Below are 23,711 nucleotides of genomic sequence, written 5' to 3' on the forward strand. Positions count from 1 at the left end.
TGTGTGCGCGCGCGCGTGCGTGCGTGCGTGTGTGTGTGCGTGTGTGTGTGTGTGTGTGTGTGTGCGTGCGTGCATGTGTGTGTGTGTGTGTGCGTGTGTGTGTGTGTGTGGCTGCCCAGCTCCTAGCTGGGCTGTGAGATGTACTCTTCAGAGGGCTTGGGACAGAGAAAAGTGGGAAATGGGGTGAGGCCAAGAGTTCAAAGCGACTTGGGCTGAGTTGGGCTCAAGTTTCTCAGATTTGTCTAACAAGATAATCCTCAGACCCTACTCCCAGACTCTGCCTCAGTAGGCCTGGATGCAGACCAGGAGTCTGTGCTCTGAAAATCTCCAGTCTGCTCCTAGCAGTGCATAGTTGGGGAAACCGAGACCCAAATGACGAAGACTTCCTGGGTCTGACAGAAGCCTCAGCCTTCAGTTCTTTGCCCAGGAAGAGCAGGGCCCAGTCTCTGCAGGCAGGACACACCTCCCGCCCCATCAGTGCGGGCCTTGGACGTGGACTTGCTGTGACTACTGAGGTCTGGGTAGCTGCAGGTACAGTGTGGCTCCTGCTGCATGCTCACCCTTCACCAAGCAGGGAAGGTGAGCCTGGGAGGGTGACGAGTCACAACAAAGACCGGAGAGAGCCTACACCATGGAGGTCAGACTAGCATAGTGGGCCCCACAAGAGGAGCCAGTGACCGACAGGGTCCCACAGTGAACGAGAACACAAACACTATGCCCGCCTACTGAGCGTTGGGATGGTTTTGTTACACAGCGCTCACGCAGTAGTAGCTGACCATTACACTAAGGACATAGCAAGCAAACGAACGTCAGAGCTAGGATGGAAAACCAGGTCTTCTGCTCCAACTCCTTCATCCTTCCATTTATGTGAGCCCTTGGGTGAGCGCATGTGTGGAGGTCAGAAGGTGACCTTGGGTCATTTGTTAGGTACTGTCCATCTGAGACAGGCTCTTTCATTGACTGCAGCCTAGACTGCTTGGCCAGTGAACTCCAGGAATCCTCCTGTTTCTGTCTCCCAGCACTGGGATTAGAAGCTTGTACAGCTTCGCTTAGTCGCCTGCCTCTACAGTTAGTACTTTGCCTGAGTCATTTCCCAGCCCCTTCTTCTCTGTTTCATTCCTGAGGATGCCCCCTACCCCCTTCTCCCAAGAGCCCCTCCCCTCCCTCCTGTTCTCTGAGCACGTCCAGCTTTAGACAGGGGGGGGACCCATCTCAGCAGCCCTCACCCTTTGCAGCTAAGCACCTATGCTCTCAACAACAGCTCTCCCTCACCTTGGGCGTCCAGTAGATGCTGGAGAGGCCCCTAGAGCCCCAGAAAAGCCCCAGAAGTTCCCTTTCTGCCGTTTCCTACTTGAAAAGCATTGGCTGCTTCCTCTTCTGAAGCAAGGGCTCCAGCTGAGTTGTCTCAAGCTAGAGGGACTCACCATTGGACCCCTGTGGGCTGCTGGGTATCTTGGCCAACAGCTCTAGCTTCTGAGATTCTCTAAGTCTCCAGTCTATCCCCAATCTAAGGATGGCGCCACGTTCTTATAGTAGTTCACTGTTCTAAACTGTTGGATGTGGGGTACATTTGTTACTTAGCATTACCACTACAGTAGCTGACTAGTACACTCCACTTAACATCTTTAGTCAGTTACATCCCATGGTCCCATGAGAAGCATACTCCTTCTCAGACATTAAAAACAGCCAGCAGAGCCACATTCAAGTTCCTCCTTTCCCCAAGGGCTGAATAGATATAAGCTCACAAATAAACATGTAAATGAGCTGCAGGGCCCCAGGCAGATATCGTAGAGACAGTTCCACAAACATATGGAATGACAGGGCCACATGTTCTGACAGAGACCCATAATCACCAGACCCACGGTCGGTCGCTCTAGCATAGAGACCTCTTTGCCTCAGTCACTCTCCCTGGCTTGTGACCTGACTTTGGCTGTCAGCAGGGAGCCTAGGGATGCAGCAGTTCCTCCTTCTTCCCTAAGGTATCCTCCATCTCTTTCCTGAATTCCCTTAGTTCTACAGACTACAGTCCCAGCAGCCCACCTCCTTCAGGAAGCCTTCCTGGCTTGGCCTGAACCCCTGCCTCAGAGATCCCTGTGGATTCCCCATGAAGAATAAGCTGAGGTGTGGCCTGCTTCTCTTCTGTCACTTGTGGCTCTGCGGGGGAAGAACTCACTATTTAGCAAAGTGAATAACCCCTGGGAGTGTTGAATCACAGGCAAACCTTCCTTTAAAAAAAATCAAATCCAGGTCTTATACATGCTAGGCAAATACTACTACTGAGCCCCAGCCCCAGGCAAAACTGTTGATTTTTGGAGACTTTAGCTATTTAGCTATTTAGCCCACGCTGCTCTCAAATTCATGATTCCCTTGCTTCAGTCTCCCCAGTGCTAGGGTAAGAGATGGACACTATTGCCCTAGGGCATGGAATAGCACAGAGTGACAGTCCCCTCTCCATGTCCCCGTGGGGCTCACCTGCTTGGTTGGTGGTGATATTCACAGAGGCGAACTGAGGTGAGAAGGGACTCTGGTCGGTCACGCCGTTCACAGCCTGGATCTCGAAGGTGTACTGCGTGTGTGCCAGCAGGTCACTGATGTAGATGCGCGGCTCAGTCAGGCCCAGCTGGCGGGGCGCGTACTGCACGTTGTCCCCGCAGCGCGTGCACGCACCCCGGCCCGAGCCACAGCTCTTGCAGATGATGTTGTAAACGAGATCCTCACGACCCCCTGAGTCTCGGGGCGGGGTCCACTCGAGCATGAGGGACGTCTCGTTGACGCTGGAGATCACGGCCTGGGGCGCAGAGGGGATGGCTAGGGAGGGGACAGGAGTGTCAGTGGTGGCTGTGGGTACTACCTCCATTCAGTGCCCTCTGTCTTCCCCAGCCCTGGCCCCCCAAAAGGCTTCCTCTAAATCTTTCCATCTTCCCAAAGAAGCTTCTAAAATATGTTGTCTTGCTGTGTGTCAGCATCTGCTTTCCCCAGGTCCCAGCCTCTTCAGTATTTGTTCCTGGGAACTGTTTTCAAGTTTGGGGTGACACCTGCACGCTAACAGGTTCCCTCCCTCCCACCTTCCTTCCTGTGTGTTGTGCTCCAGTAAGTAGAGACCAGGGACACCTTTGTGAAGTTGCTTCTTTCCTTCTGCTTTTAGGTGGGTTATGCTGATTGACATCAGGTCACCGGGCTTTCGGGGTAAGCCCTTCACTCAGGGAGCCATCTTGCTGGCCCTTTCCCTCTATACCAGAGCCCAGGGGATGTGTCTATCTGAAAGACGACACTCCCCAGCCTTTGTGATTGAGTGCCAGTCACTGACCAAGAGCAGAAGTTGTTGAGTAGGATATCTTACGTGTGTGCATGCGTGCGAGTATGTGTATGTGTTGCATCGGAGTGTGGTATATGTGTGTACATGACTGTGGTACACACATGTGGGTATGAGCATGTGTAGCATGTGAGTGTGTAGGTGTGTTGCATGCATGTGAGGGTGTAGGTATGTTGCATGCACGGGAGTGTGTGTGTGTGTGTGTGCACATGGATGTGTATATGGGTGCATACATGTGAGTATGAGCATGTGTGGCATGTGAGTGTGTAGTGTGTTGCATGCATGTGAGCATGTGGGTGTCAGAGCAAGGGATATCTTCCTCTATCACCCTCTGCCTCGCTTTGAGGCAGGGTCTCCCACTGACCAGAAGCTCACTATTCCACAAGGCTGGCTGGCTAGCTAGCTCCTAGGATCAGTCAGTCTCTACTCCCTCCACCGCCGGTGTCTGGCCTCTTATGTGGGTGCCAGGGATTTGAACTCAGATCCTCATGTTGTAGAGCAAGTGGCCTTACCCACTGAGCCACCCTCCCCCAAGATCTCTGGAGTTATGTATGGAGATAGATGGCCACATCACGACCTTTTCTCCTTTCTGCTGCCTTGTGTGTGTGGATGTGTGTGTGTGTGTGTGTGTGTGTGTGTGTGTGTGTACTGCAGTATTAGAATTGACCTTATGGGGAAAGGCACATGCCTTAGAGGCCATCATGAAGTCACCTTTCCGAGCCCTTTAACATGACAGAACAGGTCTGTATGTCTAAGTCACTGGGGTCAGCTCTGTGAGTGTCATCCCTGACTGAGGTAGGTGATAGAACATTGCTCAGCTCAGACACTGAGTGGCACTTCCACCAAGCCACTCACTTCCCTCTGTGAGTCAAGACCTTGACTCTATCTTCACATGACTGAGTGGAAGGGGCGCAGGCCACATGCCAACCCAGAACCAGATTTCTGTTCCCTCCCCAAGGCGCTCGGCTGCTCTGTGGCCATTCCCCTTGCTCTAAGCCTTCCTGTGGGTCGACTGGGGGTGGGGCAGGAGAAGACATACTTGTGCAAGGCATGTCTAAGGGGTCCAGGTCGGCCCTGTAGTAGCCGTTGCGGCATACACAGTTGGTGGCACCCTCGGAGGTGGTGCGGCTGTTGATGGGACAGTGGGTGCAGGCTTCATCCCCTTGGTTGGCCTTGAAGGTTCCTGATGGACAACCTGGGAAAGAACACAGGGAGGGTCACCAAAGGGCCCAGGCAAGACAGAGAGAGGCTGTAGTACAAGGAGACACCCCTAGCCGTTCTGGAGTCTCAGGTCCAGCTTGGCAGCCTGGCTCTGGCCCAGGGATTCTATTAGACCTGTTTATGTTTGTCCCTGAAGTTGCCTGTGGTGAGTTCAGCGCCCTCAGCAATCACCCTTCATTGTGCTGGCCCATCTGTGCCTCAGCCTGGAGAGGCTTGATGGAGTCTAGATTCCCAACCTGGTTAGCTGTAACCAGGTAACTGGGCTCTAGATTACAGACATGATTTGATATAGAGTGCTGGGCAGTCAGACCATACCGTGAGTGACCTGGTACAGGCCAAGGAAACTTCTGGAGTCACAGAGCTCTATCTGGGTCTGAGGCGAGCATTCTATACATGCACACGTGATGCCTGACACAAGCCCATACCAGGCTATGCACCATGTAAAGTTTAGTCAAAAAAAAGGGGGGGGGGGAGGGCTTGCAGTACCAAGCTCAGCCTGAGGGGGCAGTGTCTACATCTCAGGCCGCACCTAGCAGTCTGGGTTCTCCCACTCTGGATGAGCAAGCGGCCTTGCAGCCAGGGCATGCATGGGTTAGGTTCTACTGCAGGCAGCCAGAGAGTGTGGATGGGTTCCAATCCAGAGGTCGGTGGTTGGGCCGTGCTCTCTCAGCCTCTGTCTATGTGAAGAAGTGGAGGGAAAAGAACTTCAGAGGAAAAGCTCTCTGGGATGAAAGGCTGCTAGTGTACCGAGGTGCTGTGTGACTTTTAGCAGCTGACTGTACCTCTCTGAACATCCATTTCCTTGTATACAGACAGCCTTTCCAGTTTACCTTTCAAGTCCTAGTCTTAGCAACACATCTTTCCCTGGCTGAGCCTCCCAGTTAGAGATCTCGCCTTTCCTGGGGCCCGAGACAGACCCCAAATTCACCCTCCTGACATAATTACCCATGTACATACAGGGTTTCCTGGCCATTTTCTTAGCTGCCCCAGAACTGAAGGCGCACCTCATTAACTGTTGCTTGCCCTATCTGCCTAAGCTTAGAAGCTGGTATCCAGCAAGAGCTGCATAAATGCTTCAGTGGGAAGAGAGCTTCAGAGAATATGAACTTGGGATGGCAGTGAACATGGTTTATAGGGAGCTGGCCGCCTGCTGAATCCTGGGTGTGTAGTGTGACTTCCGTGTCTGTAAAACAGCATTTAGTGCTGCTGAGAGCCATCTGCCGGCTCCCTGTTGCATGAAGGAACAATCCTTATATAGATACACAGTTACCCGTTCAAAGCCAAGCTGCTGAGTGACCGTGGATGTCGTAGCTGACCTCTCTGAGCTACAGTGTCCTCGGTGGTCAAACATTTCCAGCCACACAATGTGGCTGTGAAGTTCCAGGGAACGAAGCACAGGAGACAGGAGGTGGGGGGCCGGGGAGGGGGATCTGCTCAGTACCAAGCCCAGCACAACTCCCTACGGGCGTCAGAAAACAGCCCCTCTCAGGCCTGCCTCTCCCGCTTGCTTCCAGGACACAGGTCAGCAAAGTTGGTAGCCAAGCTAATCATTGGCCACCGTGGCTCATGCTATCCCTACGAGGCTCTGTAGGACCACAAGGGGTTAGAAAGGACTTCATCACACATAATCAGGCTTCGGCAGCTCCAGTGACAGAGCAATCCTACGGTAGAGTTGGGGTAGAGGTGTAGTGTGTGGGTGTGGGGTATGGGGTATGGGGTGTGGGGTGGGGTATGTGCTCCCAACCAACATGCATACAGCAAACAGTTCTGAGTTCCCTGGAGTTAGCTCTGTCCTAGGATTTGGCCATTCTAATCTTTGGAAACTTACTGAGCCTGAGCTAGCCGTCACTCTGCCTCCTCTGCATCCAGACAGGGAGTTAAAGCATGAACAGGGAAAGCCACTGTCCCAGGACCTGGCTTTGGCAGCAGAGGGGGGTTCGGCCCCAGGCCATCTGTCTTGGAGGCCTCGTCTGTTCGCACCCAGCCTTAAGAGCCCAGAGTGACTTCCTTTCTCACCCACAGTCCCCAAGTCTTAGCGGAGAAGCAGATGGATCAACAGTTGCTACTCTGGGCATCTTTGCAGTTCTGGCTTTGTGGACGCGACTCCTCCTCCGTCATCAGTCCTCACTGCTGTGGACCAAGATAGGGCCACCATCTTGGCATGGCCCAGGGATCTGAGGCTATCCAGCCGTAGCGGCTGCGGACTGGCACCGGCCCAGGGTTAGCCTCTCGGAGTTTGTGTCCTTCTCTGCATTGGGGGCTTGTGGGAGGGTCTAGGACTGTCCTGCCGATACCAGAGGATTTGGCCCCAAGCTTGGGTTCTTCCTGGCTTCCTCATCGGAGCATGTACAACTCTCAGTGCCTGCTCCATCTGCTGGCCAGTTCCCAGCTGCCTGGCAGGTGGCTGCTCTCTCCTCTCTGTGCCATGCCAGCCCTCCATCTGGACCTTCTTCCCAGCTGCTGTGCTGGGCTAGCATGTCCTGGACCACCCCGACCCTAGCCGGCTCCCCCTGTCACCTCTTCGCCAGCCACCCCCAGTCCCTCAACTTCCTCAAACCCGGTCCCCTTCAGCCGGGGGGGGGTCACTTCACTCTCCATCCAGTCCCCAAGACCACCCCCTCTTCTTCCCTGCCTGCACCTCCTCTCGTCCCACCCCCTGTAGCCACACAATTACCAGGTCTTCCCTCCGCAGCAGGGTCCCATGCCTGCCTCTTCTTGGCCAGCTCCCACCCCTTCAGGCATCTAGAAAGCTCTTCCCACCCACTCCTTGGCATCGCAGGGCCATCTGGCCTCCTCCTGCCCAATCTCTCCCAGCCGGCTTTCTAAAATACAAAGTTGTTCTATGTTACTGAAAGAGGCACAGAGGCAGACAATGGAATATTATTTGGCTGCAAAAAGGAACGGAGCCCCCAGTATGCGCTCGCACCGGGGGACCTTGAAAACATTGTACTCTCTCAATGAAGCCGGTCACAAAAGTAGGATTCCATTTATAGGAAATAGGCGCATGAGAGATACATCTGAAGAGACAGGAAGTCGATGTGCGGCTGACAGGGGAGAATGGGAAGCCTGCTAATGGATAACAGTCTGACTTTGGGGGCCACGAGAACATGCTGAAATGGACTGTGGCAGTGTTTGCATGGCCCCAGGAAGGCACTAAAACCCCTGCGTGTGTCCTTCTGGGCAGGAAAATTCGGAGGTGTGTGCTCAATGCCTCCCTGTGCAGCTGCTATTTCAGATGCCACCCCGGGGAGCTCAAGCTCTTCAGGGCCCCTGTAGACCTCACGCTAGGTCCTGCCCATCTCTCCTGCCTTGATGTCCACCTGTCTATACTCATTCACCCGTGGGGCCCACACCATGCTTCCTGCCCTCGTCGCTTAGGCTGCCCTCCCGTGGTCATTGGGTCAACGGTACCTACTCCAGGAAGTCTTCCCGAGTGTCTTAATGGCTTTCTTAGGAATCTATGTGCCCAGCTGGGCTGTTTATCTTAGAGGTCTTGGCAGTCTCTGGGATGGATGAATGAGCACTGGGAAGAACACCAGCTCAGGACTTCTGTTGGCATTTGGGGAAACTGAGGCTCAGGGGAAAAGGGGACAGACAAAGCTCTTAAGACTTAGTTCCCTCTTCTCCCCTGAACCCCCAAGAGAGAGAGGTCTGGGCTGGCCCTTATCCCCCAACCCTTGGATGTCACATGCAACAGCTCAGGAAGATGAGGCCTGGGTACGGAGCAAGCATGTCAACGTGCCCAGTGCCCAGGGATCTCCCTGCCCAACCTTTGTCCCTGCCAGCCCTCCACGGTTAACACGGGGATCTGCTGGACACTACCTCGGTGGGCTAAACACTGTTTAACTCAGAATAAATCCACTAGGCCCGGGGGGTCAACTCCAAGTGTCTCCTGGAGGCTTCCTACCACCCCAGCCTCCAGAGGGCTCCCGCCAGTGGTTCCTGCCAGTAGCTTCACTTCCAGTCATCTGCTAAACTGTACCCCCTGCCTGGTGCCCCGGCTAATCTACTCAAAGGTTACTGATTTAGAAAGGTCAGCTAGACTACTGTTAAAACACCAAAACAGTGCTGGCCCCTGCCTTGGATTCTGCTTCCCTTCAGTGACCCTCAGTTTGTGCCAGCATTAGAAAGCAGACCGGGGTCTTGCAGGTCCCGTGTGTGTGTGTGTGTGTGTGTGTGTGTGTGTGTGTGCGCGCGCGCGCGCATGCACATGTGATCCCTTCCCTGTGCTGGAGGTGCAACAAACACTTCCAGCCCCAGAGGGACCCCAGGAGGTGTGGGTGGTGGTTGGCTGGACGGAGAATGCTTCACAGGGCTGAGACGCCGCAGGGAGAGATGCCGGACCACCAGCATCTTCATGACCCATCAGACCACTTCAGTGTGCAGACTCATGCCTGCTGCTGGCTCTCTCTGTCTTCTGATCCTGTCTGCTAAGATGACCAGATTTTTTTTTTCTAGTTCTTAAATTCAAAGTCTTGAGTCCCCAATGGGGGGACTCAAAGTCTGAGGCCAGTAGGGAGGGCTCGCAGTCCCATTGGACAGTCCTCAGGAGGGCTCGCAGTCCCATTGGACACTTACTTTGTTTTTCTCCTGTAGTCCAGGTTTAGAACTCACCTTGTAGCTGAAGATGACCTTGAACTTCTAATCCTCCTGCACCTACCTCCTGAGTGATAGGATTATGCTGTGTGTGTGCCTCCATACCTGATTTATTCGGCACTGTGTGCATGATTGGCAAACATTCTACCAACAGAGCCACATCTCTGCTCCTGCTCCCATCAGACACTTCTCCAGTTCTGCTGGCCACCTCCCATCTATTCACAGGCCCTTTGGTACCCTGGCCTGCACAACCTGCTCCTTTCTCCTGAGGGCATCTCCCGTAGCCCCTCCCTCCATCTCTGCCCAGTTGCCAGCTCAGGCCTCCAGCCAACACAGACCTGTTCTACTTCCAATGGTGACTGCTACACCAACCAGCTGGTTAGCAAGTGAGAAGCTCGGCTCACACTTGTGTCCCTGTATTGTGCGGGCTTCCGCAAGAACACATTCTGTGTGACAGGCCTGAGGTCAGGGCCTCTGTGCTGCTAGAGGCGTGCACAGCTGGCTCTTCTAAGCTCCCTGGTACAAACCAGGGCCAGTCCCACTGGGTGAGATGACATGGTCTACTGGCTGGTGAGTGGTTGATGGGGAAGGGCTGAGCCTCAGCACCTGGCACATAGTAGGTGTTCCAGTGGATTCCACTAGAAGGATGAGTAGCTCCCAAGGGTCAGATGGAAGGACACACACCAAGTGCCTGAACTCAGGGCCTGTTCTCTTTGGAACATCAGGGACTCAAAGCCCCCCAGTAAGCTGTAACAGCAGAACTGCCACTTTCCAGAACCTTCCCTGGGCTGGGTCAGTGCACAGAGTGGCATGGCCTGGATTCTCTCACTTGATTCATTGTCATTGTGCACCAATGTTGGTAAATTTATCGTTTGGATTTTATAGAAAAGGAAACTGGGGGCAGCAAATGGCTTAGTGAGTAAGACATCTAACATCCATGTTGATCCCTGGTACCCACATGGTGGAAGGATAGACTCAATCCCAGCAGATTGTCTTTTGACCTCCCCAAATGAATGCCTTGGCAGGAACACCCCAACACACACACACACACACACACACACACACACACACACACACACACACACAGGGGCTGGGCAGAGGTGGCTCATGCCTTTAATCCCAGCCCTTAGGAGGCAGAGACATGCAAATTCCTTTGTTCGAGGCCAGCCTGGTCTACAATGTGAGTTCCAGGACAGCCGGGGTTACATAAAGAAACCTTGTCATAAAGAAAACCAAAGAAACTTAGGCTCAAAGGGGTGACTGGCCACCGTAAGGTCACATAGCTAGAAAATGTCAGGGTTAGACTTCTCCTTTGAGTAATTCTGAATCCTTGTGCACAAATACCACCAGTCAAGAAAACCATCACAAGGTCAAGTGTCAAATGCCAGGGTTGGAGACTACCTTACTGAGGACAGTCACCCAGCAAGACAGAGGCAGGGCTCTGCCCTCCAGCCCAGGACTTCTGTCCAGGCAGCCAGTCTGCTCCTGCCTTCTGCAGTTGCCCGGAGTGCTTGGCCAGGAGCGCGGATGGCAGCCAGCCGGAGACGGGAGGGGGATTGTAAGGAAACAGATTTTCTCCCCGCCTGCCCCCTGGGCTCCGGGGATAGGTGATAATTGACCAAGTAAGGCCCAAGCCGGTCGAGGCAGGGCTCCATCTGGGCCTGGCATGGTGGGTCTGCTAATTGGCACCAAGTGATCCTTGGTGGCTGGTCTGCCGCTTCTGCCCCTTCTTCGGGGGATGCTGGTTCAGTCCCAAAGATGACTGATGCCATTTGGAATCAAGTGCTTAGTCAGGCCTGATGTTCTGGGTGGGTTGGGGGAGGGGCGCTTGGAAAGAGTTTCATTCTGGGGGAGGCACGGAAGGCTCCGGGTGACACTGGAAAAGGCCTTCCCTCTCCACGCTCTGATGAGTTTGAACTGGGGCATGGACCGTCAAGTTGGTACCGGTCTGGTCCAATCCCTAGTTAACTGTGTGACCTCAGGCGCATTACCTCACCTCTTTGGGCCTTAGTTTTGTGAAGCAGCAGTGAGGATACTGACAATTCGGGCCTTGACTCTCTCGGAGGAGATGAAATGAGCAGTGCAGACCCTGGGACGATGCTGGAACTGTGGAGAGTGTAAAACGGCGCTCGCCGCCATGACGGAGGCAGGGGTGCCCTTGCCAGAAACACTTCAGGCTCAGAAGGGTTTCCGAGTTCAGACTGTCGAATATTTGCATAGAGGCAATGAGATCCTGAGACCCAAGTCTGAACACGACATTCATTCATGTTCACACGCACCTTGCGTGTATCCCCCGAAGGGCATTCAACGGGGCGTTCTGTGTAATTTTATGCCGAGAAAGGTTTTCCTGGAATAGTGTTTCTGGTTGTGACATCAGGTTTAGGATCGGTGACCACCCACTTGCAACTCACCGGCTCATACCGGCTGCAGTACTCAGTTCTCTGGGACAAGTCAGGCAGAATGCCCAGTTGGGTCCTTCGACACTATTGTGAAGTCACACTTAAGTTTCTGGTAGTCAGAGAAGCATGCTTGATGTCCCTGAGGGCCCAGCTGCACCTGGGGCTGGACGGGAACATGTCCAGCTACACATGACTCACGACTGCCCTGGATACAAGGAGGTGACACTTTCTTTCTTTCTTGCAGGACCGAGGTTTGAACCTTCACACACCAGGCAAGCGCTCTTGCCACTGATCCATATCCCTGGTTTTATTGTGTCTTTTTAAGACTCACTCCCCAGCCCAGATAGGCCTTAACCTTATAACCTCCCTGCCATAAACTTCCAAGCAACTGGGATTACAGCTTGAGACCACCAGGCCTGGCTATCGGTGTCACCATTTTAGAAGTGAGAAAACTGAGGACAGGAAGTGTCCTGTAAAATGTCACTTATAGCCAAGGGTCCGGGGGGTGATTATAGCCCTGGAAGGTAGAGACTTATGCCTAAGGCTAGCTAGCTTACCTGTGGACTAGGGTCTTTGGTCTACTCTGGATCCCCCAAATCCCCTTCCACACCCCTGACAATTGGCTTTGAAGAACCCCACCTTCTTGCCCTGCCCAGTTGGAGCCTCTTGAGGGCAGCCCCTGAGCCACCTGACACAGACTCAGCACCCTGTATCAGCTCCCCTTGAGTGTCTGCCCCCAAGTCTGACGGCTAGTGTGTCCTGGAGTGCTGTTCTCTGTGGTGACATGAAGGGACAGTGATCATCGTGTCTGGGAAAGTGAGACACGGGCTCCCGCAGCGTCCATAGGTGGCTGGGGGCATTTGGCAGCTCAGTTTTTTTTCCAGTTCCTGGACCCTGTGTCAGGCCCCTGGTCCCTGACAGCCTGCCTCCCTTCAAGATATCCCAGCTCCCCACCAAGAGGCCAGAGCTCCTACCCACCCAGCCGGCAGCCCCATTCCTCCAATTTCCTCTCAATTAATCAAGCTCTGAACTTTTTAATTATCTGCCTGCAGGGTGACTCCCCGCACTGAAGCAATTAAGGACATTTCTAAGGGCCGTGTGGTTGTGGTTGCTGCAGGCTCTGGCGCAGAAGCTGACCAGCCTTCGTGGAGGAGGGAGCCATGGACAGGAGGGCTGAACAACATTCACAACCCCTGGGCTGCAAGGTTATGGGAGAGGACAGAGCTGGAGCTGTGCCAGGGATCTGGGGCCACACAGGCCACCCGGATCACCCTTGTAACCCCTCTGTGCCTTCCCTCTGTAGACTGATCTGGACCCTAGCAGCTACCAGGTAGAGGTTTGGGGAACAGGGGCTTAGGGCACCATGCATCTTCACCTTGACCCTGTGAGTGGGAAAGATATCCATTTCACAGATGAGAAAACAGAGGCTGAACATCTGGCCAGTTTGTGCTGCAGCTGGACTGGAAGGTGACTCTAACCCTGCATCCACTTTCTTCCATATTCTTTCTATCCTGGGCTGGAGATTGTGGGAAATTGCCTCGGAGCATCAAGAAATTGTATGCCCTGGAAGAGAGATCCTCCAAGGTAGAGGTCTGCTTAAACAGAGTCTGCTGAGGGGAGAGGGCTTGGCAGGCAGACGGCTCAGCTCTGCAGAGGCTCAGGGTGGGAAAGGGTATGGTGTGTGTAGGGAACTCCAAATAGTGCAGGGTTGCTGAAGCATGAAGTTCAAGGCCCTTGGGAGGTAGGTGATGCTGGAGAGGTAGGAGGTCTGGGGAAATCAAATTCACAGAGCCTTTTAGGATCTGCTGTCTAAGTATCTAGTGTGTTTTATGATTGTAGACTCCACCACCCAGGCAGGGCCAGTAACTTACCTAAGCAAGGCCACCTAGTAAGTCACTGTGGAGAAAAGGAGACAGAAGAGAAGGGATTTAGAACTGTGCGGCAGCCTCCTGACAATGTGTCTGGCATTTGCCCTCATCTTCCTTCCCTTCTACTTTTAGGAGCTGCTGCTGGATCTCTGTAGTTGGGGGGGGAGAAGGGGGCTGTGGATGGGAGTAGAGATGGGACTATAGGTGGTCCTAAGGGTAAGGCTGTGGATGGTTGTAGGGGTGGGGCTTCGGGGTAAGGGTGGGGCTGTAGGTGGGAGTAGGGGTGAGGCTGGGGGGGTAGGGGTGAGGCTGTGGGTGGTTGTAGGGGTGGGGCTGTGGAGGTAGGGGTGAGGCTGTGGGTGGTTGTAGGGGCGGGGTTGTAGAGGTAGGGGTGAGGCTGTGGGTGGTTGTAGGGGTGGGGCTGTGGAGGTAGGGGTGAAGGTGTGTGGAGAAGTAGGGATGTGTATGGAGGAGTAGCTATCCCAAAGACCAGGAAGCAACTCAGGAAGCTCTGTTGAGGGACTTCCAAAACTCCCACCTTAGCTGCAGTAAAAAGCAAAAACCCCCTCTTCTTCTCTTCCTCAATGGACCCAAGTCCCATAGCACGCCTCCAGCCTCAGGGCCTTTGCACATGCTGATCTGTGCGCTCTCTGCTATCGCTGAGTTCATGCCACACTACATCCTTCTGAGGAAAGGGAAGGGTTGGATGTCCCCCTTCACCCCCAGGTAGAGACTCTCTGGTTGATAAGCCTCTCTGGACTGGTACTGCCTAATGTTGGGACTCACTGTCTGCCGGAACGTTGAGTGTTAAATAATAATCACCATGTGCCCAAGGGGAAGCCGGATATGTCCAGAAAGCTTGGCACATCTGGTAGGGGCAGCCCCAAGCCCCCAGGCACATGTGGCTGCTGTATTGACAGGTGTTAGGGTGGGTCACAGAGATGGGGCCTGGTGTCCCAGACATGGTGTCAGAGTGGGCGGAAGAGCTGTCAGTATCCCTTGTATGGCTCACTGAACCTCAGTGGCCACGCTGAAATCCAGACCCTGGGCCACCAGATTCCAAAGTCCCTACATCACTCTGTTGGCGCTGTCACCCCTGCTGGGGCCTGGGGGGATCCTAAGGAGGCTCCCTCCCCTCTCCAGCTGGAGGGCTCTCCCTGGGTCACCTCCTGTAGTAGTCCCTCTGCGACTGGATCCAGAAATCTGGTCCTGGCCCCACCTGAGGGAGCCCTGGACTGGGGTTGGCCTCTCTCCTACCCCTGCCCCAAGCAAACCAGGCTCATTAATAAAGGACACAATTAGCTGTCAGCAGAGAACATGTCTGGAATTTTTTTACCTGCTTGGTGAACTGAGTTAAGCCAACAAACCCGGGACACCCAGGGAGGCAGCTGCTACACACCTTTTCAGGCCCTGTCACGGGGCCGGGGTGGGCGTGTCGGCTCACAGGCCCTGGCCTGTGTGTGGAGGTTATTTTATTTTATTTTATTTTTCCAGGCCAGTGGTGACATTGACAGAGTGAGAGAGAGTCCTGGCAGGTGTTCTGTCCCCTGTCAGATGGACTCGGAGGAGAAGTTTCTCTCCTTAGTCTCATTTGACAAGGAGGGAAACTGAGGCCCAGCAAGGGATCAACACTTTGTTCATGACGGAGAATAAACAAACCTCTTTCTGCCTTCCCGAGCATGCACGCCTTCCTGCCGAGACTCCACTAGGGTGTTCTAAAATTCCCAATACTGTGTAGCTTGGGGCAGGCGCTGGGGCTGGAGTGAGGAGCTGTGGACCCTGCCCTCATGGAAGGGAAAATCTAGGAAGTGAGACAGGGATGAGACCAGGGAGCGGGGAAACAATGTGTCTGATGTGATGGTGACGGCAGAGACGTGGGAGCTGGGAAAGGGGTGCTGGGGCGATCGCTGGAGGAACCACAGCATTTAAAAGGCGACATCTTGGCTGAGGGGGGGGGGCACGGCATAGCGAGAGAGTCCTTGCGGGGCGTGCACGGCGCCTTGTGTTCCACCCCGGCAGCGAAAAGAAAAAGACAAGAGCACGCCAACAGGAGTAGGGATACGGCTCGGTTAGTAGAGCGCCTACCCAGCCCTCCGGAGGACTTCAGGCTGATGCCAAGCACCCACAAGTTAGGAGTAGCAGGTTCCTTGCCCGTAACCCCAGAGCTTGGAAGGGGGAGGAGGGAGGACCAGTTTAAGGCAATGATTTTGGTTACATAGCATGTTCAAGGCTAACCTAGGCTCTGTGAACCTCTGAATCAAAATAAATAAGTAAAAGTTAATGCCTCAGTCGGGTACAGTGGCTCACGTCTGTAATCACAGAATCTGGGTGTCTGGCCACTAGTTCAAGGCCACCCTGGACTATACACAGTCACTGTCTCAAAGATAAGTTAATGAAAATAAGTAAATGGCAATGGGGGGACGGAGAGATGACCGAGATATGACCAACCTTGGTGTTGTAGGTTCTTTTTCACGTCAGGGATGTAAGCTGGAGGGTACTGGGTGTTAAGTACCTATTTGTTCTTAGTCTTTGAGTCCAGACAGAGAGAACAAGGGACTTCCCAGCAGGAACGTTTGTTCCAGTGATCCTGAGACTCGTCAATCTATGAGTCATTCTACAGATGATAATCAAGGCTCAGTGTCATACAATGCCATCCACAGGGCACACAACTGCCATACGCAGTGACTTCAGTCTTCCACACTTGCCTGTTTCTCTTCCTGTCTCTTTTGGGTGCTTTCTGGAACCTCTGCTTCCAGAAAGGTTTGTCTGCTTGGATGCTAATGAAAACCTGAGCTTTGAGCACCTCAGGGAACAAGGGTGAGACAACAGGAACGGGGAGAGAGGGAACAGATGCACATTCACGTGGAGGCTCCCTCCTAGGGGTACAGAAACCATCACCCTACTCCTGTTGGCTTCTGGAGCACATGAACAGTTTCATCGAACCTGTGCTATAAATCAAGTGTACACGATGTGGCTTGGCAGCCATCCCTGGGAGAAGATCTAGGGGTTTGAGTTGACCACAAGCCAAAGGCTGCTGAAAATGCCGGAGAGGTAGCAGGCCTTAAGAACAGAAGGGATTGCCAGCCCAGCATCCTCCCGATGCGGAGACGGATTCTCTCTGAGCTCCTGGGAAGGAAATCCACTGAGTGGCAGTGGACGGAACGTGGCAGGCTTGCGCTCTGTCTGTAGCCATCTCTCCCTAGCCTTTGACCTTGCCAGCAGCGTCCGCTAGACACCCTGCAGAGTCCTCAGACCTTCCAGCCTAGAGCACTGTCGTATCTCAGCCCATGGGGAGTAGGAGTTATTCTTCTAATCTCCTCGGGCCCTGGCCTCCAAGCCAACAGAGACTTGGGTCTACACCAGAACAGGATTTTCCCAGGAACCACTTTATGGCTACCCTTGTCCCAGCAGAAGGAACTAGCCACAGAGCTAAATAAGCCACAGTACCTAGCCTTGAGGCTCACTGTCTGGCAGGGGACAGTGAGTATGACCAGCTAGGAGCATCATGGAAGGCTCTGCAGAGGCAGGGTCGTTTGGACAGGGTGTTAACGAATACAGAGGGGCTGGCCAAGGCCAGAAGAGAGAGAATAGTGTGTGAGAGAATAACATCGTGTAAAGGCCTGAGGGGGTAAGGCACAGCAGAGCGGTCAGAGAACGGCCTGTGAACAGGAACTCAAATGGAGGTGATCATTATGTCACAAAGGGCTTTGTGGTGCAGAGATGGGGTCTGGAGTTTTATCTTCTAGGCACGGGGGAAGGCAGTGGTGATCCCTTGCCAGGGTCCTAGGCCTGACACCCCCAGCTCACTTCCCAGAAGTCTCCTCACACCCCAGACTTCCTGCTTGAGTCTCAGGCCTTCCCAGCCTCCCCCATATCTCTCCACTGTCCTTTTCCCACATCTGAGGCCTGTCCCCTGCTGTAACAAATCTATGTCTTTATTGATTAAAACTGACCAAGGGTCCGAGGCTGAACCCTGAGAGTGCTTGCCTACCATGCATGGGCCCTGGATCCCCTGCCTTGGTGTGGGTGTGGATATGTAGCTATAAGCTCAGCACTTAGGAGGTGGAGGCAGGAGAATCAGGAATTCAAGTCTTCCTACGATATATGAAGTCCTGCTTCAAAAATAACTAAACAAAGTCCCACTGAGCACCATTTATTGAACGCCTACTATATGGCAGAGCCTGATACAGTACATAAGGGCCACACATAGCACTTTGGAGAGCCACCATCCAGCTCTGAACTCTGGCCACTGCTGACCTCAGGCCACTCAACTCAGCTTCTTTTTATGTCTCTGTGTTCCTATATGGAAAGGGGACCTGTAAGGTTTCTTCTTGTGGTGGCACTCCTGAGAGAACGGTGACTGGTTAGGAACTCTCATGGGTTGACCCAACAGCCTACTAATACTCCCACTGGGAGAGGAGACATCCCAGGGATAGGTGAGAACAAGGAGAGGAGAGCCTTCCATCTGAGGCTGGACACAGGGTTTTAACTCAACCTGCAGCCTCTGCTCTAGGCCTGGGAGTCAGAGCTCCATGGATTCCAAGCTGAGGGCAGGAGGCGTAGCTTCAGGATGCCAGAGGATGGTTTAAAGGTACTTTTAAAGGTTTCTTGTATTACATGCATAGGCCTGAATGCGTGTATGGGCACTACAGGTATACACAGCCAGGGATGGCCTTGGACGTTGCTGTTACCAGGAAAGGCTGGCACTTAAGCAGGCCTGAGATAAAGCAAGACAAAGGAATGAAAGGTGTGTGTGTGTGTGCGTGCGCACGCGCGTGTGCTGGAAAGAGGGAACAGCCCAGCAAAGGTGTAGCCCTGGAAGACAGCGTAGTGGGAGAATCTTCACTTCCTTAAGTTTTGTTTGTTTGTTTGTTTGTTTTTTGTTTTTTTTGGAGACAGGGTTTCTCTGTGTAGCCCTGACTGTCCTGAAACTCACTCTGTAGACCAGGCTGGCTTCAAACTCAGAAATCCACCTGCCTCTGCCTCCCAAGTGCTGGGATTAAAGGCATGCACCACCACCGCCCGGCTGTATCTTCACTGTGGTCAGAACCCTAAGCTGGGACTGGAGGGACAATAGGACAAGGCAAGCAGGTGACACCAGGAGACTCCCTCCATCCTGGAGCCCTCTGGCTGCAGGAGGCTGCTCGGCTTCTGACTGGGATGAAGGAGCAAGGACCTGGTAGCCTGGATGCTTCTGCACTGGCTCCTTCGGTCTCAACCGACTGCAAACACTCTCTAGGACAAATGGCTCCTTAAAAGCCTGCTTCGAGTGGCTGGAGAGATGGCTCAGGGGTTGAGAACAGGTATTCCTCTTGCAGGGAACCGAAGTGCAGTTCCTAGCACCTACTCTGGAGTGCTCACAACTGCACTGAGTACCTGGAAATATAGCTCCAGGGAATCTGATGCCCTCTTCTGGATTCCAAATTGAACCTATACTCCTGTGCATATACCCATACACACAGATACGTATGATAGATAGATAGATAGATAGATAGATAGATAGATAGATAGATAGATATAACTGCTTCTAGGAAGGGTTGGGGAGATAACTCACTAAGTAAAGAGATTGACACCTAAGTATGAAGACCCAAGTTCAATCACCCAGAATTCAAATATAAAAAGCTAAGCATAGTCGCATGCACTTATATTCCTAGTTGGGGAGGTGGACATAGGAGGAACCATGAGGACCTGCTAGTCAGTCAGCATAGCTTAGTTGTCAAGTTCTAGACAAGTGAGTGACCTTGTCTCCAAAACCAAGCTGGACAGCTCCCAAGGAATGATGCCTGAGGTTGACCTCTGACTTTTACAAACAGGGACACATGACTACACACACACACACACACACACACACACACACACACACACACGCACATGCACGCACTCTGCTTACAAACACTCATGTGAGCACCGAAAGCCCACATCTTCTCAGTTTTAGAAGGTCAAAAGTTAAAAATTATAAGCCAGAGGCAGCGGATTTTAGTGCAAGTGATCTTAGGCCAGCAGCCAGAGACCTGACCACAAATGGCCCAGTTGTGTGTTTTGCAGCAATCGCCACTCAACAGAGGCTCAGCTGAGCAGCCTCTAAATGTCTCCTTTATTTGAAGATTGTGTTTATGGGGCCTGGGGCCCGCTGTTCCCTGCCTGTGCCATGGTTTGGTAAAAAGAGGAAGAAACGGAAAGAAGCAAACGTTGAAGTGGGGAGCCGATGACAACTTTCTAATCTCATAAACCCCTCTCTTATCTCAGTCCTTATAAAACTCGGGTGCCGATTGTTCCTAAAAGCGGCTCTGAAAGCCCTGTAAACGTGACAAGCACTTAGCTCAGCACCCACAGAGAGGGACTCTAATCCTTAAGAAAACTGTGGTTGAATAGCAGAGAAGCAACTTGTGAACGACAGCCCACAGAGAGAACCTGCTCAGCACCTAGTGAGCTCTGGATCGCAATGCCCGCCCTGCCTTGAGTTCTCTGACGTGGCAGCAACCCTGTTTCAGAGAGTTTCCTTTTTGGCTGCAAGAGGTCATAACTAGTACTTTAATGTTTGTAATCTGATAAATAGTGGCTTAAGCTTGGGGCTCCCTCTGAGCCAGGCCATGTCTTAAGTGCCCTTGTGTGAATGAGCTCACGGAGTCTCAAAGGAAAGCTGGAATAGTCTGTCAACAGGGAACCCAGGTGCAGACAGTGAAGTCACCTGCCCAGTGTTACCAGTCTCAAGTGGCAGAGCCAGAGTTTATTTTTCTTGCTTCTGTGTATGTTAATGTATTTGCACATGTCTGCATACATGCATGTATGTTTGTGTAGGTGCATATGTGTGTTTTTGTGTGGGCGTGCATATAGTATGTGTATGTATGTGTGCGTATGTACATATGCGTTTTTGTGTGGTTGCATGTGTGTGTATGTGTGTATGTGTATGTGTATGTACAGATATGTTTTTGTGTGGTTGCATGTGTGTGTGTATATGTGTGTGTATGTGTGTATGTACATATGTGTTTTTGTGTGGTTGCATGTGTGTGCATGTGTGCATGTGTGTGTATGTGTATGTGTGTATGTGTGTGTATGTACATATGTGTTGTTTTTGTGTGGTTGCATGTGTGTGTGTGTGTGTGAAGTCCATATAGATGTGTGTACATTCATATGGAGATCAAAGGACAATCTCATTCCTGAGGCTTTTTGATACTTTCCACTTTGTTTTTTGTTGTTGTTGTTTGTTTTTGCATACAGGATCTCTCAATTGCCTGGGACTTGTCAATTAGGCTAGTCTGTTTAGTCAGTGAACCCCAGGGGTAATCCTGACCCTGCCTTTCTAGTACTGAGATACAAATGCCTGCCTCCACAACTGGCTTTTTAAATTAATTAACTTTAAAAGCACTTATTCTCTCTCTCTCTCTCTCTCTCTCTCTCTCTCTCTCTCTCTCTCTCTCTCTCTCTGTGTGTGTGTGTGTGTGTGTGTGTACATGCTGTGGCACCTGTGTGGAGGTCAGAGGACAACTTGGAGGAGTCTGTTCTCTGCTTCCATCAAGTAGATCCTGGGTTTAGGACTCAAGTTGTCAGGCTTGGTGGCAAGTGCCTTTACCAGCTGAGCCATCTCCCAGGCCACATTCCAGACATTTTATGTGGGCTCCGAGGCTTGAACTCATGTCCCCGTGCTTGCACAGAAAGCATGTCACCAGCTCAGCTATCTCCGCAGTCCTCAGAGCAGGGGGTTAAAAGGAACCAGATGTCACACTGCTTCCTCTCACTCACTGCTAGCTTGTCACTTAAGAGATGGGGGTGCAGCTGGGTTGGGCCATGCTCAGCTGTCACCTTCCATCATGACAGTGCCCTGATGAGACTGGTCCTATCTATAGCAGATGACGCTGGGGGGCTTCTACGCATCTGAGTAGCCAGGAACAAACAACAGGGACGAGGGAAGGGCTAGGGACTTCCAGACACCTGACTCAAGAGCCTGTGCTCAGTATGGGAAACAGTGACAGAAGACCACACTGGAGACAGAGCAGAGGGACCGGACAGGACCTGGCACCCTCTGTAGCTGACGGAGGACTTAAGGCTGAGGTGACTTAGGACCTGCAGTATCAGGCCCTTCCTGAGACTGTGCTTGACTCTTGTCCCCACAGAACAACAGTTCAGTGCAGTGGTTATCTGTGTGCACACTGGCCTCATTCCACTCTTAACCACTCCTCCCCAGGCCTCAGTTTTACCACCTGGAAATTGGACACAATGCTTCCTTCCTGAGGTTAGCAAGAAGACGGTTACTACCCAGGAGACCCCTGGAAACACTGCTGAGGGTTTGGGAAATGTGCGGTACATATCAGAAGACAGCGGTTATCGTCTTGTGGTATGGTAGATTGGGCTGGCCTTGAATTTGCAAATCTCCTGCCTCAGCCTCCCATATGCTGGGCTGACAAGCCTGAGACACCTTGTTTGTTTTCATAGGCTATGGATTCTTCCTGTGATCTCCTCTCCCTGGGCTGCTCTCTGCCCTGGACCCTGCCGTCACACGGTATAGCCATCCTGCTGCCCTGGTGAGCACCTAGGGGACCCGAGAGCACCCCCGCAGAAGAAACAGCACTTTGGGGGTTCAAAGCCAGCCTCAGCTTTTACTAGCCAAGGTCTTCAGAAGATTCTCTGGTCCTGAAAGGGGTATTGACACCTGCTTTTAAAACACCAGGGCAGATGTTAGGGGGTCACAGACCCTGGTGTCCCTGCCCTTTGCCTTTGAATGACCTTGGGGGAGTTGCTTGAACCTCCAGAGCTTTGGTTTTCTCAGCTGTGAAGTGGGGACACTCCCTAGCAGAGCTTTGCATAGAGAGAATAAACTAAGATTGCAAGTGGGAGGCACCATGGGCGCGCGCACGAACTCAGTCGACAACGGCCATTCACAACATCTGTCTTTCCTTAAAGGAATCATTCACTCAGCAGAAATGACACGCCTATAGCCAGGACTGATGGTGCACACCTGGACTCTCAGCCACTCGGAGGCTGAGAGGGCAGAATTACAAGCTCAAGGCCAGCCTGGGCTACAGCGTGAGTAAAAACAGGATCTGGGATGCGGCTCAGCTCACCTTGTGTGCACATAGGAAACCCTGAGTTCAAGCTCCAGCAGGTTAGAAACTGAGTTTGGTGCCCAGGAGGTGGAGACTCAAGACCAGAAGATTACAGCTCTCCTTGGCTGTGTAAATCGGGTTTGAATCCACACAATAGCTTGCAGAAGAAGGTGGGGGGAGGGAGAAAGGAAGGAAGGAAGGAAGGGAGGGAGGAACGAACGAACAAACAAACGAAGAAAGGAGAAGACCAAGAAGGGTGTCTGGAGAGATAGCTCAGTGGTTAGGAACACTTGCTCTTCATGCAAAGGTCCCAGGCTTAGTCCTACACCAACACGGAGGCTGACAATTAATCTGTAATTCCAGTTCCAGGGGATCTGATGCTCTTTCCTGTCCCTGTGAGCAGCAGGTACACAGTAGCACACAGATATAAATACAAGGAAGCACATAAAACACATAAAAGAAATAAAATTGGAAGAGGCAGGCGGATCTCTTGAGTTCAAGGCTAGCTTGGTCTACAGAGCAAGTTTCAAGAAAGCCAGAGCTACACAGAGAAATCTTGTCTTGAAAAAACAAAAACAAACAAACAAACCTTAAAAAGAAGAAAAGATGACCCAATGGGTGTAGCTCAGTGGTAGAGCACTTAGCAAACCCGAGGTCCTAGGTCCAATCCCCGGTACACTAGCTGCTTACACAGTAACACATCACTTAGGTCCCTACATGGGAGCTTAGAGTCACCAGACAAGGAGAAAGAACAAACAGATATCAACACACACACACACACACTCACACACACACATACAGACATTCATACACACACTCATACACAAATACACACATACAGACACACACTCACACACAAATACACACATGCAGACACACACTCACACACACATAAATCTCAGACACTCAGACACACAAACTCACACACACACTCATACAGACACTCAGACACACACTCACAGAGACACAAATCTCAGACACTCAGACACACACACTCAGACACCCAGATGCACACTCACACAGACACTCATACACACACTCACACACACACAAATCTCAGACACTCAGACACACACTCAGACACACTCAGACACCCAGACACACACTCACACACACAAATCTCAGACACTCAGACACACTCACACACACACTCAGACACCCAGACACACACTCACACACACAAATCTCAGACACTCAGACACACTCACACACACACACTCAGACACCCAGACACACACTCACACACACAAATCTCAGACACTCAGACACACAC

The 23,711-nt window shown here is 52.4% G+C and overlaps 1 protein-coding gene across 4 annotated transcripts in view; it reads right to left on the bottom strand.

Annotated features, from left to right (window-relative positions):
* The window catches only part of Ephb2 (EPH receptor B2), a 119,479-nt gene that overhangs the window by 38,307 nt on the left and 57,461 nt on the right, over window positions 1–23,711 (bottom strand). For all 4 annotated transcript variants that reach the window (XM_029539707.1, XM_021200806.2, XM_029539704.1 and 1 more), the window contains exons 3-4: window positions 4,353–4,508; window positions 2,473–2,808 (exon numbers count right to left, since the gene is read on the bottom strand). In XM_029539707.1, coding sequence (XP_029395567.1) covers window positions 2,473–2,808; window positions 4,353–4,508 — 492 coding nt within the window. The remainder of the gene's footprint in view (window positions 1–2,472; window positions 2,809–4,352; window positions 4,509–23,711) is intronic.

This window comes from Mus pahari, chromosome 6 (genome assembly GCF_900095145.1).
Source record: "Mus pahari chromosome 6, PAHARI_EIJ_v1.1, whole genome shotgun sequence".
Classification (NCBI taxonomy): Eukaryota; Metazoa; Chordata; class Mammalia; order Rodentia; family Muridae; genus Mus; species Mus pahari.